The sequence below is a fragment of the Schistocerca americana genome, chromosome 3 (assembly GCF_021461395.2).
Source record: "Schistocerca americana isolate TAMUIC-IGC-003095 chromosome 3, iqSchAmer2.1, whole genome shotgun sequence".
Taxonomy (NCBI): domain Eukaryota; kingdom Metazoa; phylum Arthropoda; class Insecta; order Orthoptera; family Acrididae; genus Schistocerca; species Schistocerca americana.
Genome location: NC_060121.1, coordinates 688450085 through 688465446, shown reverse-complemented (window position 1 = coordinate 688465446; position 15362 = coordinate 688450085). Strand labels below are relative to the sequence as shown.

The 15362-nt window shown below is 43.7% G+C and overlaps 1 protein-coding gene across 1 annotated transcript in view; it reads right to left on the bottom strand.

Annotated features, from left to right (window-relative positions):
* The window catches only part of LOC124605566 (juvenile hormone esterase-like), a 128883-nt gene that overhangs the window by 102034 nt on the left and 11487 nt on the right, over window positions 1–15362 (bottom strand). Inside the window, exon 3 of the mRNA XM_047137339.1 lies at window positions 3153–3297. Coding sequence (XP_046993295.1) covers window positions 3153–3297 — 145 coding nt within the window. The remainder of the gene's footprint in view (window positions 1–3152; window positions 3298–15362) is intronic.

Genomic DNA, 15362 nt, shown 5'->3' with positions numbered 1-15362 from the left:
TGTCGCTCCGTCAAAAATTGGTTCAAATGGTTCTGAGCACTATGGGACTTAACATCTGAGGTCATCAGTCCCCTAGAACTTAGAACTACTTAAACCTAACTAACCTAAGGACATCACACACATCCATGCTCGAGGCAGGATTCGAACCTGCGACCGTAGCGGTCGCGCGATTCCAGACTGAAGCGCCTAGAACCGCTCAGCCACAACGGCCGGACGCTCCGTTGAGTCAGATATTCCGCAGTGACAGTATTAACAAACTGGCCCCTCGTTGAGAGAAATGTGTTCGTCACCAGAGTAACCAAGTTGAGAAACAAATACGTAGATACGAAAAATTAAGATACAGACTGTTAATAACGTTTGTTTTATTTAAAAAGCTTTAGGAGTTTCTGCATAAAAAATTCAGAGGAATTCCTTTCTGGCACGCCTTAATGCTTTCATATATATGTTTTACCTTTTATTATTCGCATTTCCATAGTGATTTCATATAACTTTCATAAATGGTCATTTACTTAAATAAAAATTGAAAGTATATCTAACAACTAACTGTAGGTAGTCAACACCCGGGATGCCAAGGTAAGGATCTAGATAACTCATGCTGTCTGATACTACGTGTAGCTTGTGGTGTTTATGGTTGTAGCATATTTGAATACTATGTTTTATAAAATCATCTATAGCTTTTTGCATAGATCCAGAATTTGAAATGTAATCTATTGTGGTGTTTGCTGACTCCATCAGTCTTCATTTGATAGTTCATATGACGTGAGCTCTCCAAAATTATAGGTGTTTTTAACTTATTTTCCAATATAATATTTATAATTAAAAACAAATCTTTCTTAACAGTTATTATAGAATAATGCTTAAAACTGTAAGAAGATGCTAAGACAACTTCCTTATTAGTTTTTATTGTCCTCCAAGGCAATAGAAGTAGTGCTTCCGGAATTCTTGATTATGCTGTCGTCACTACCCTCTCAAATTGCATAAGAATCAGAGTTCATGGTATGTGTATAAAAATGCCAATATGAATGCACAGAGTGATTTGCAATGAGCTTGTCTCATCACCGCGATTTTTGTGTCCTGTTTATAGGGGAATGCGGGGCAAGACGGGGAGGTGGGGTAAGACGTGGAAGGGCTATAAGCTACAGTTAGAGTATTGCCATTTGTGGATAGCTACGTCAACATCGTCAGTAGACAGGTCCCAGTGTGTTGACATTGCTGAACCTTAGTTTCGCGGCGGTTTCTGTGAGCTTTGCAAGGTACGTACAATTGTTACACTGATTTGCAATGTTTTATACCTTTCGAGGTCCTAAAACATGTATTTCGTGAACATTTGTCCAGATTGTATATATAGCACTGAATAGTACGTCTTATTAACAGTGAACTGCTGTGTCAGTAGTCAATGTTCACTACATTGTGTTGATGTAGGCGTAATATAACCTGACAGCATAGTAAGGGGCAAGACGGGGTGGGGCAAGATGGGGAGCTTCCCCGTCTTGCCCCTTACTATTTGTCCAACCATTACGTTCTTATCGTCTCACTGCGGGTTTTGAACACGTACATTATACGTTGAATACAATTGTAAATAGAATGGTGTTCTTTATTCCAATGTTTCCTAATTAACTACAAAGTATGCCTTAGGCTATATGGTGAATAAAAATACACAAAACGTGCAAAGTCAGTATTCTTGCTATGCTTTAACAACTGACTATTGGAAATATGGTATTTACTATATAATATAGATTACCAGGAATGATCTGACTCAATAGTACGTTCCACGTGTTTTATTTCAGATGGTTCGCAAGTATCGGCGACAAACGTCTAGGCAAGATTGGTCATTGGAGTCAATGGAAGGCCCTGTAAATGCTGTTATAGAAGGTCATACGGGTTCTTTCATGGCTGCTCGTCAGTTCAACGTGCCACAGAAATCTGTGTTTCAGCGTCGGGGTGCCCACGACACTTGTGCAGGGATAGAAAGTGATGATGACGAGGCTGTCCACACTTGTGTACTATGTGAATGTAAGAGACCTAAATAAAACGTACTGCCTCATTCTACATTTCGCAGAACCATGTTTCGAAACCTTATCGTCACATGATTTCGTTATTCCAGTCCTTATTTAAGCTTTAGAGATGAATTCATGCTAGTTCCCCATCTTACCCCGCATATGGGGCAAGACGGGGAATTGGTAGTTTGTTTCAAATCGAGATATTTCTAACTAAATGTAATAAGTTTGCAGGTTTCTTTGCATGCTATTGTAATTCAATGGTTAAGTACACAAATGATAATCAAACCTACTTGAATTTGTTTATTTTTGTCCCTTTTATAAGGGTTTAAAGTTAGCTTCCCCATCTTGCCCCGCCTTCCCCTATTTTCCCTGAAAACACGTTATCTATCTTATTTCACCCACTGTAGAGCCTCTTATGTTCTGTAACTATTTTCCATGAAAACACATTATCCATCTTATTTCATCCACTGTAGAGCCTCTTCTTCAACCGCCTGACCCACGCCTGCGTGGATCCCGTGCCCAACGTAATGCTTATTTGAGACCATCCCTGTTCGACCTCAGGGCTGCCAGTTAACGTCCCCCCCCCCCCCCCCCCCATTTCACCAGCTCATGTTGCATCACACACTGCACGCGTCTGTTTCTAATCTCGTGGTGGTTTTTCTTTTTTCTTCAGCTGTTAACTTGCGTTTCGTCCAGGTGCAATAAATAAGTGAATATTTTACGAATGAGAGGAATTAATATTAGAACCTTGAAGGAAACTGGGCCAGTGCAAAACTTGGAAATAAAGATATACAGAACATGATTAATAAAAGTGAAACGAGTGATTAGTATTGAGAAGAGCAAAAACTTTAGTAAATCGAGTACTCTGAAAGTCCTAACGCTACGGAATTGTCTTTCATTCTTCACCAATGTCGATATCTCATTCTCCCGCAACACAAAGCTTAATTTTGTGTTACATGTCTCGGGGTAAGAGCATCTGTGCATCGTGAAACTAAAAGCCGCTGAAAAGACATAGCAAGCATGTAGCCCTCTCCTGCAAAAAACATTTTAAGTGTTACGTATCGAATATTAACAGCATAAATTATATTCCTTAGCAGGAATAAATATTTCTGTGTCTTGATGAGATACTGTAGGGTATCACTATTTACTTACCTAAAAGACCAACGCGGTAGTTAATCGTGACGAGGACAATTTCGTGGTCAAGTAGAAAGCCAGGTTCATACCATGTGGCGGAGCCTTCCACGAACCCACCCCCATGAATCCAGACCATAACAGGAAGCAGCTTGGCAGGCTTTATCTGGAATAGCACCGTTATCTGAACTGTCGATTTCAACTCGCAAAGACACATTTAGTGATCACATATCAATTATTGTTAGTGAGCAAGTTTGTCGCATGAGATGATGAGTGATCTTAAGGAGAATGTAGATACTGCTAAGCATAAGAAGGGGTAGAAACTTTAATAAGTGTATGGAGCCACGGTGCCTCCAGTGAATCAAGTGGAGTGGCAGTCTGACTGTGAGAGCGGTGCTATGGAGTAATGCTTCACGGGAGGCTGATGGACTTGCTCTTGCATTCACAAAAAAAGCAAAACTAGTTATAACCTTTTACATTTCATGTCCTTCTCTCTCCCAAAAAGTAAAACCAAGACATATCTGACCGTACTGATCTTTAAGTTAGGAAAAACGTCGCTGCCTCATCCACTCATTTCTATTGGCTGCGCTGTACATGAAGTGCAAGTAGTCGCAGATACAGACGTATACAGCATACAGCATATAAGCGAAAAAATGCTCCTGTCGGAGCTCAAAAAGGAGTTATCTTCCTCTTTAAAAGACTGACAGAAAAATGAGGAATCAGATGGCTCAATGCTCATTCTGCCTTTCTCACCAAACATCTTGACCTGCGAACATATTCGCGCTTTGCTGACACAAGACATTCTAAATCTTCTTACTCTCTCTCTCTCTCTCTCACTCTGTGTGTGTGTGTGTGTGTGTGTGTGTGTGTGTGTGTGTGTGTGAGTGTGTGTGTGTGGTTCAAACCCTTACACTCAGCATTTCCCTCGCACTGACACTGTCTATATATGTCTATCCCACTGTCACCTTTTTCTCCCATCGTTTAGCATTGTATCCCACTGCCACTCTCTCCTCTCTCCTATTTACATTGTCTCCTTTCGTCTTTCTTCCCCTCTGCCTCATATGAACTATCTCGGCAGATCAAAAATTGTGAGGGTCCAACTTACTTTTCCACCTATACCTACGTATTTAAAATTTCGGTTCAAAAGGCGCTCTCCCATTTACCTAAATGTTAAAATTTGCAGGTCTGGGAGCGTACGTATCCCCAAGTCTATGTGTGGTTTCCACTCAGCTGTAACTTTCATTTCCACTATCCCCTCTCTCTTTTGCTCCTATTCCTCCTATCACCACCCAATATCTCTGTCTCTGTTATTGCGTCTGTCAATGAAAATCAACATCCCCTCTCTCGTTGGCTCCCACTCCCATTGTCTTCGTCCATCTCTCTTTCTCTCTCACAGCCACATTCACTGTCTCACCATCACTGTCTCCTTTCTCTTTCTCTGGCACTGACAATGCCTTCTCTCTGTTTCACCGTCACCTTCTTTCTGCTATTCTCTTTCAGCGCAAAAAAAGACCGAATACGTTGGCATGCCAAAATTTTTGGTGCTGGAGGTGGAAGGAGGAGTGAGGCAGCTGGTTCCCCACAATTCCTGTCACAGCCTTTCAAAGAGGAACATATTCGCCTTTTTTGTGCTCCGACGGGAGCATTTTACTGTATGTCCCTTTCTTGTACCTGCTACGGTAGGGTGTGTTTCTTACATATAACTAATTCTACAGGTCAGTAGGGTTTTGACAGTTCATTTACATTCTTCGACACATTTATATAACTTGACGCAAATAGACAGCTTTAAATACACATAATACAAGGTCAATGCAAAATAATTTACTTTACATGTTTTCTGGATCTTTGCTCATCGATCGCAATTCATCGAAAACGCCCGACTTGTCATTTGTATCTTAAAAGAGTAAAAATGTTGCTAGATATATTTTATTGAGCTTGCAAGTTTTCCAGTTCTGCATAACTTTCGGCAGTCATTGTACGTTCTTTTTAAGCCTGTTACAACCCTTTTTACCATTTTCTGTCACTGCAGTACCAATTTTATTGGCGTGCAGTGTCCATTATACAGAGACAGCATGTCATGAAGTTTTATTGGTGAAAAAATATTGACTAAAAACATAGTTGGGTAACCTCACAGCCCTTGCAACGACTTTGGAACCCTTGCCATGTGTTCACTACGTCAGTTAGAATTATGCTTACTTCTCAGACCTATATTATGTGCATAAGAACTGTAAATTTGAACCTCTGGATCTCGGTAACGGATAATGGTATCGAAAAAAGTTTCGAAATACCCGAGAATATCATCTTAAGGACATAAGCTAAACATTACGACAATCCAAGTTTAAAAAAATTATAGAAGTGGCCACCTCCACAACTGGTACTTTTTCGGGTTTTTCTTGAAACTGCCCATGAACAAACAGTGCTTGTACAAGCTGCCTAAAGTCCATCCTAAACCACGCCTAATGCAAAAGGACCATCTGATTTTCTCAAATTTCCTGGCATGGAAAAAGTGTGTAATGTTTAAACTTTGTCCCAGAACCGTAAGATAGCTACACTATACCCTCTCATTCGAGAAGTATAAATATGGACCCTAGGCCAAGGGCTATCTGAACCAATCGACCGCTTACCTCTCTAATCAATACAGAGATATGACCCTTGAAAAATCCCATTTTCACGTGCAGCTTTATCGATCATATTGGTACCGTGCATTTTCGTGCACGGACCGCTCTTGACAAACTATTCTTTCAACAAATGATCGGATATAATCCATATAATGAAATAAATAGCGACATAAAGAGCAACGAAAGGCTTATCTATGGATCCCCATTCTTCATTGCGTTGTAATTCTACGAGGGTTGGAACTTTAATAGTGGCAACTATTTATTTACAGCTCCTACAAAATAGATACGTGTTTCAAAGTTTTACTGACCTTCAAAGTAGTGGTGGTGGTGGTGGTGGTTAGTGTTTAACGTCCCGTCGACAACGAGGTCATTAGAGACGGAGCGCAAGCTCTGGTTAGGGAAGGATTGGGAAGGAAATTGGCCGTGCCCTTTCAAAGAACCATCCCGGCATTTGCCTGAAACGATCTAGGGAAATCACGGAAAACCTAAATCAGAATGGCCGGAGACGGGATTGAACCGTCGTCCTCCCGAATGCGAGTCCAGTGTGCTAACCACTGCGCCACCTCTCTCGGTCCTTCAAAGTAGTCACCAGCATTGTGTGCCATCCGTTGCCAGCGATGTGGAAGTCGTAGGATACTCTTAGCAGTGCCAGTTGTGTTGACAGTTCGAGCGGCGCGGTCTATTATGCGACGAATTTGTAGCACTTCTGTAGCGAGTGCCGTGAAGTGTTTCCTTCAGTTTAGAAATGAAGTTGAACTTACGAGGGCTTAAGTCAGGGGGGGGGGGGGCAGTAGGTGGTATGGCACTTAGCAGCCCCATCAGTCAAACAAATCCGTAACAGCTTGCACTGTACGTGCTTGAGCATTGTCCAGCAAAACGATGGTCAGGTCATGCAGAAAGCGTCATCACTTCTGTCTCTATGCTGTTCATTTTTTGAACACAAGCTATGACCAGATGTCGAACGTAGGTGTACCACAACTGTGACCCAACACTAAGAGAAAAACTGACTTGAATAATTAGGTAGAAACATATCTTATGAGTTACGTTCAAAATACAGTGTTCATTCACATTAATGTGATCACCTGTCAAAAGCCTGAATAACCAACTTTTGCAGCGCGGACTGCTGCGTGTCGTGCAGGAAGAGAGTCAGTGAGGTTCTGGATAATCCGATGCGGAACCCGGATAATTCTATGTCGGGCCTGAATAATACGATGAGGAACCATACGGACTCCAGGGCCGTGACCAGTTGTGCTAGTGTTCTCGATTGACGATCCATGGCACCTATACCCCGATCGAGGTGGTTCAACAGATTCTCGATTGGGTTTAAATCCTGGGAGTGTGGCAGCCAGTGCGGTACGATAAACTCACCTGGTGCTCTTCAAACCACGAACGTACACAGCGAGCGGTATGACACGTTGCATTGTCCTGCTGGTAGATGCCATTGAGCCGAGGAAAAACAAATTTCATATAGGTGTGGGCATGGTCGCCAAAGATAAATGCATGTTTGTCTTGATCCATTGTACCTTCCAGAACGACGAGATCCACAGACCATAACGTTCCCTCCTCCGGCCTGCGCCCATCCGACGACTGTTGTAGGGTGTTTACTTTCAGATGTTTCACGCCGCACACCCCAACGGCCATCTGTCCAATGAAGCCTAAAACGTGATTCATCTGGAAAGGTTATATGTCGCCACCCATTGAACATCCAGTTGCGGTATTGGGGTGCAAATTCCAGCCTCCCTCGCGATGGACAGCAGTCAGAATACGTGCATGGACCAGGTGCATGCTGTGGAGGCCATTCGCAGCAACGTTCGCTGAAAGTTTGTTGAGCAGACACTGTTGGTAGCTCCTTGGCTCATCTGGTGAGTCAGCTGCTCGACTGTTGCACTTTCATTCGCCAACGTACATCTCCACAGCCGTCATTAACGCCTGTCATCTAAGGCCCACGCTGCACCACAGTTGCCACGGCGCTGGTTTCGGATGGCGCCATTGTGCATGAATGGTGCACTTTAACCACAGTTGCACATGAACAGTTTACAAACTTAGCTGCTTCAGAAATGATTCCACCATTGACTCGAAATCTGTTGTGTACGTAGTTCCGCGTAGTCAGCGCGCACACAACTTTCCCACTAGAGCGCGCCCCGCTAAGCACAACAGCGCAGGCGCAGCGCTAGTCCGTCTCCGCACTATGAGATGGCGCTGCCGTAGAGACAGACCAAATTCTGCTTCCGCCGATCCGCGTATTAATATGTAACGCAGCCAATGAGGTTGCTGCTAAATGAAGAACCTTTTCTCCTCACAGATCACACTCGCGCAGTGATACATGAACACGTGAGGTATTATAACGAATGTACAGACCTCCGATTAGTCAGTGTGCATTTCTCTGCACCAGTCTGTACCAGTCTGCATTAGTCAGTACCAGTCTGTACGAGTTCTACATTTGTCTGCACCAGTCTAGTCAAGTTTCAGTCTGCGCCTAATAAGATTACCATATTCCTGTACATAGCCATGAAGATATATGTATAGACACTTTTGTCAAGTATCAGAGATATATGTGAGAATAAGATTAACGTACCAATACCAAAGGAACTTCAGATTGTCAATTGTAAATAGCATCCAGAACCAAGTTAAGTAATTTTTATGCTTGTTATTATTTTAATAAATGTGTGTGAAAATTAATCAAGTTCTGTTTAAAGTTAGTCATTGTCAATCTGCTACTCTAAGCGTGCAAGTGGCATTTCTATCGTCTGACCTAACGGTAGAAGATAAACACGCCACAATAAGACCACGAGACATATTGCTGACACTCGCCTACTTCGTTAGAGCAACAAGTCAAATAATCTGATGGTGTGTGTACTGAAGGTGTTACAGTACGCACACCACAAAATCTAATGATCACGCCCATCTGGCCGTCAGAAAAATCGCTCCATTTCCGCATTACGAAGACGACTGCACTGTTTCCCGCGTCCCTCCTCCCCTCTCCCTCCCCCCCCCCCCCTCCCACATCGACAGCTTTATATACCCTTCACTGCTAGTGCTGCCACCCGCCCCCTGCGAGTGCACGTTTACATGGAACGCCGGCGATAATCAAATTAATGTTACTCGACCGTGTTTTTTAAACTCAATTCAAACATCAAATCTGCCTCAAAGGATATTTACTGGAATTTGCCTTGGAGCTGTTATAAAAGTTTTAACTTGCACAGAATTCAGATGACGGCTATACTAAACTTATTAGCATGTAGAAAGCAACTCGTCACAGAAACTACAGTAAACATAAGAACTACGATGTGACTACGATATTAAGCTTGTACATGTTGGAAGGGCACACTGTGTCTTTCACCTACTTATAGTAATTACATTCGCTTTAATTAAGATAGCAATTAATTTATTTAATTGTCTGAATACTGCTGTACTATAGAACTTACGTAAGTTTTGTTGCGCATCACTCTCCTCCGTATTGCCATCCAGTAAAAAATTCTTAATTTTCCAGTGTTCTTCTGTTATAAAATGCTTCAACTGCGTGCTTAATCTATGATTTAAAAATTACCACATTTCATAGATTTCGTGTTTGAGAGCACGTTATAATGGTACGTTTCGATTAAGTGTAGCTATCAGAATCATATCAGTCGAATATTCCTAAAAGCACACGGTCACGTAACCGCAACACACACGGTCACGTAACCTCACCAGATAACTCGTTCCAAATCTTCGCGCCTCCTCACAGGAAGAGCCGCTTCTCGTCTGGTCGCCAGCTGACCTAGGCCAAATCCCTTTCCCCAAACCCGTTCCAGGCGCGGTATCCACTGTCACATTACATGATGGCTGTGCTCCCATACATGTACGAGGCGCAAACCTAAAATCACGTAATTATTTTTTGCTTTGTTTGCAGGTACATGTCTGCAGTCGTGGTAAACACTGAAATCCACACACCTCAGTACCGTAACACGTCAGCAGAGTAACCAAAGAGAAATGACGAAACCCTTTGATAAACTGAATTATCATACGGTTATCCGTTTTCTATATTCGAAAGGGACAAAAAATGGTTCAAATGGCTCTGAGCACTATGGGACTCAACTGCTGAGGTCATTAGTCCCCTAGAACTTAGAACTAGTTAAACCTAACTAACCTAAGGACATCACAAACATCCATGCCCGAGGCAGGATTCGAACCTGCGACCGTAGCGGTCTTGCGGTTCCAGACTGCAGCGCCTTTAACCGCACGGCCACTTCGGCCGGCGAAAGGGACAAACGCTGCAATAATCCATGATGATATTATAGTTGATGACGAACTATAGTTTCAGATATTAAATTTATTCCTGAAATTCAGCTGAAGTGTAACAGGTAGAAATGTACTATCTAAAGCAACATACGAAAATTTGTGTCGGACCCGGACTCGAATCTGTATTTTCCGCTTATCACAAGTGGTTGCCATACCAATTTTCTACAGGAGAAACAGATAAATGTGTGACATGTGGATTGAGTCGATCCTGGAATCGTGGTCTCATAGCCCAAGTGGTAAGGTGACCGCTCCTGATAGGCAGAAAATTCGTGTTCGAGCCCTGGTCCGGCACAAATTTTCATATGTCACTTTACGTGGTATATCGGAACATATTACAGCTAAAATGAATTTCAGGAATAAATTTCAATATCCTCATATATATATATATATATATATATATATATATATATATATATATATATATATATATATACTCCTGGAAATGGAAAAAAGAACACATTGACACCGGTGTGTCAGACCCACCATACTTGCTCCGGACACTGCGAGAGGGCTGTACAAGCAATGATCACACGCACGGCACAGCGGACACACCAGGAACCGCGGTGTTGGCCGTCGAATGGCGCTAGCTGCGCAGCATTTGTGCACCGCCGCCGTCAGTGTCAGCCAGTTTGCCGTGGCATACGGAGCTCCATCGCAGTCTTTAACACTGATAGCATGCCGCGACAGCGTGGACGTGAACCGTATGTGCAGTTGACGGACTTTGAGCGAGGGCGTATAGTGGGCATGCGGGAGGCCGGGTGGACGTACCGCCGAATTGCTCAACACATGGGGCGTGAGGTCTCCACAGTACATCGATGTTGTCGCCAGTGGTCGGCGGAAGGTGCACGTGCCCGTCGACCTGGGACCGGACCGCAGCGACGCACGGATGCACGCCAAGACCGTAGGATCCTACGCAGTGCCGTAGGGGACCGCACCGCCACTTCCCAGCAAATTAGGGACACTGTTGCTCCTGGGGTATCGGCGAGGACCATTCGCAACCGTCTCCATGAAGCTGGGCACACCGTTAGGCCGTCTTCCGCTCACGCCCCAACATCGTGCAGCCCGCCTCCAGTGGTGTCGCGACAGGCGTGAATGGAGGGACGAATGGAGACGTGTCGTCTTCAGCGATGAGAGTCGCTTCTGCCTTGGTGCCAATGATGGTCGTATGCGTGTTTGGCGCCGTGCAGGTGAGCGCCACAATCAGGACTGCATACGACCGAGGCACACAGGGCCAACACCCGGCATCATGGTGTGGGGAGCGATCTCCTACACTGGCCGTACACCACCGGTGATCGTCGAGGGGACACTGAATAGTGCACGGTACATCCAAACCGTCATCGAACCCATCGTTCTACCATTCCTAGACCGGCAAGGGAACTTGCTGTTCCAACAGGACAATGCACGTCCGCATGTATCCCGTGCCACCCAACGTGCTCTAGAAGGTGTAAGTCAACTACCCTGGCCAGCAAGATCTTCGGATCTGTCCCCCATTGAGCATGTTTGGGACTGGATGAAGCGTCGTCTCACGCGGTCTGCACGTCCAGCACGAACGCAGGTCCAACTGAGGCGCCAGGTGGAAATGGCATGGCAAGCCGTTCCACAGGACTACATCCAGCATCTCTACGATCGTCTCCATGGGAGAATAGCAGCCTGCATTGCTGCGAAAGGTGGATATACACTGTACTAGTGCCGACATTGTGCATGCTCTGTTGCCTGTGTCTATGTGCCTGTGGTTCTGTCAGTGTGATCATGTGATGTATCTGACCCCAGGAATGTGTCAATAAAGTTTCCCCTTCCTGGGACAATGAATTCACGGTGTTCTTATTTCAATTTCCAGGAGTGTATATGAGTGTGTGTGTGTATACAGGGTGTTACAAAAAGGTATGGCCAAACTTTCAGGAAACATTCCTCACACACAAAGAAAGAAAATATGTTATGTGGACATGTGTCCAGAAATGCTTACTTTCCATGCTAGAGTTCATTTTATTACTTCTCTTCAAATCACATTAATCATGGAATGGAAACACACAGCAACAGAACGTACCAGCGTGACTTCAAACACTTTGTTACAGGAAATGTTCAAAATGTCATCCGTTAGCGAGGATACATGCATCCACCCTCCGTCGCATGGAATCCCTGATGCAGCCCTGGAGAATGGCGTATTGTATCACAGCCGTCCACAATACGAGCACGAGTAGTCTCTACATTTGGTACCGGGGTTGGGTAGACAAGAGCTTTCAAATGCCCCCATAAATGAAAGTCAAGAGTGTTGAGGTCAGGAGAGCGTGGAGGTCATGGAATTGGTCACCGAATCTGTTGTTGAGAAGCGTACGAACACTTCGACTGAAATGTGCAGGAGCTCCATCGTGCATGAACCACATGTTGTGTCGTACTTGTAAAGGCACATGTTCTAGCAGCACACGTAGAGTATCCCGTATGAAATCATGATAACGTGCTCCATTGAGAGTAGGTGGAAGAACATGGGGCCCAATCAAGACATCACCAGCAATGCCTGCCCAAACGTTCACAGAAAATCTGTGTTGATGACGTGATTGCACAATTGCGTGCGGATTCTCATCAGCCCACACATGTTGATTGTGAAAATTTACAATTCGACGGGAAATCAGAGTTCGAGTTCTGGTGCGGCACAAGTTTCATATGGCGTTTTAGGAAGTACATCTATACCTATTACAGTGAAGTTGAATTTCAGGAATAAATTCTAGTTAATGATGAATTGGCAGAATTCTACAGCAACGACGACTCGTGAAACAGTGGTTATGTGGCGCAGGCATATGCAGTGCTGTAAAACAAACTGGTGGACAGCGTGTTTAAAATTTCCGAACTGGTTTAGTTACAAAATGAACCGAATCACCTATGGTCGGCTTTCAAGAAAACTTATTACTGTGGTAAGAGGGCGGATCGAGTACACCGTCCAAGAAAGGAGAAAGCAAGGACCAATGAAGAACAAAGGCCGCCAACTGGGAAAGTTTTCCTCCTGTTTATTGACAAGATTACGGTTCAGATGGCTCAAATGGCTCTGAGCACTATGGGACTTAACATCTGAGGTCATCAGTCCCCTAGAACTTAGAACTACTTAAGCCTAATTAACCTAAGGACATCGTCACACACATCCATGCCCAAGGCAGGATTCGAACCTGCGACCGTAGCGGTCGCGCGGTTCCAGACTGAAGGACCTAGAACCGCTCGGCCACCACGGCCGGCAACAAGATTACGGACCGTATCGGGAAAGTCTTGTTCAAGTGTGTGGCTGAAGCCTACCAAGATAATAAAAGGATGAATATGAACGGCAAAAGATGTATGGCGTCCACTAACGTTATATTGAGTAAACAAAATTCCATGGTGCTGTGTGCAAGTATACACAGCCTATTAACATGCCCATCTTCTGAGGTGGAAATAAAATTCAGTGAGACAAGCGTTTTAGCGAAGACCACGCATTACCATGCGCATATACATGGTCCATGGATAGTGACCGGGTCAAATATCTCACGAAATAAGCGTCAAACGTAAAAACTACAACGATCGAAACTTGTCTAGCTTGAATCGAGAAACCAGATGGCGCTATGGTTGGCCCGCTAAATGGCGCTGCCATAGGTCAAACGGATATTAACTGCATTTTTTTAAGTAGGAACCCCCATTTTTTTATTACATACTCGTGCTGTACGTAAAGAAATATGAATGTTTTAGTTGGACCACTTTTTTCGCTTTGTGATATATGGCGCTGTAATAGTCACAAACGCGTAAGTACGTGGTATCACGTAACATTCCGCCAGTGCGGAAGGTATTTCCTTCGTGATATTTTTTTTTTTTTTTTTTTTTTTTTTTTTGTCATCAGTCTACTGACTGGTTTGATGCGGCCCGCCACTAATTCCTCTCCTGTGCTAACCTCTTCATCTCAGAGTAGCACTTGCAACCTACGTCCTCAATTATTTGCTTGACGTATTACAATCTCTGTCTTCCTCTACAGTTTTTGCCCTCTACAGCTCTCTCTAGTACCATGGAAGTCATTCCCTCATGTCTTAGCAGATGTCCTATCATCCTGTCCCTTCTCCTTATCAGTGTTTTCCACATATTCCTTTCCTCTCAGATTCTGCGTAGAACCTCCTCATTCCTTACCTTATCAGTCCACCTAATTTTCAACATTCGTCTATAGCACCACACCTCAAATGCTTCGATTCTCTTCTGTTCCGGTTTTCCCACAGTCCATGTTTCACTACCATACAATGCTGTACTCCAGATGTACACCTCAGAAATTTCTTCCTCAAATTAAGGCCGGTATTTGATATTAGTAGACTTCTCTTGGCCAGAAATGCCTTTTTTGCCATAGCGAGTCTGCTTTTGATGTCCTCCTTGCTCCGTCCGTCATTGGTTATTTTACTGCCTAGGTAGCAGAATTCCTTAACTTCATTGACTTCGTGACCATCAATCCTGATGTTAAGTTTCTCGCTGTTCTCATTTCTACTACTTCTCATTACCTTCGTCTTTCTCCGATTTACTCTCAAACCATACTGTGTACTCATTAGACTGTTCATTCCGTTCAGCAGATCATTTAACTCTTCTTCACTTTCACTCAGGATAGCAATGTCATCAGCGAATCGTATCATTGATATCCTTTCACCTTGTATTTTAATTCCACTCCTGAACCTTTCTTTTATTTCCATCATTGCCTCCTCGATGTACAGATTGAAGAGTAGGGGCGAAAGGATACAGCCTTGTCTTACACCCTTCTTAATACGAGCACTTCGTTCTTGATCGTCCACTCTTATTATTCCCTCTTGGTTGTTGTACATATTGTATATGACCCGTCTCTCCCTATAGCTTACACCTACTTTTTTCAGAATCTCGAACAGCTTGCACCATTTTCTATTGTCGAACGCTTTTTCCAGGTCGACAAATCCTATGAAAGTGTCTTGATTTTTCTTTAGCCTTGCTTCCATTATTAGCCGTAACGTCAGAATTGCCTCTCTCGTCCCTTTACTTTTCCTAAAGCCAAACTGATCGTCACCTAGCGCATTCTCAATTTTCTTTTCCATTCTTCTGTATATTATTCTTGTAAGCAGCTTCGATGCATGAGCTGTTAAGCTGATTGTGCGATAATTCTCGCACTTGTCAGCTCTTGCCGTCTTCGGAATTGTGTGGATGATGCTTTTCCGAAAGTCAGATGGTATATCGCCAGACTCATATATTCTACACAAAAACGTGAATAGTCGTTTTGTTGTCACTTCCCCCAATGATTGTAGAAATTCTGATGGAATGTTATCTATCCCTTCTGCCTTATTCGACCGTAAGTCCTTCAAAGCTCTTTTAAATTCCGATT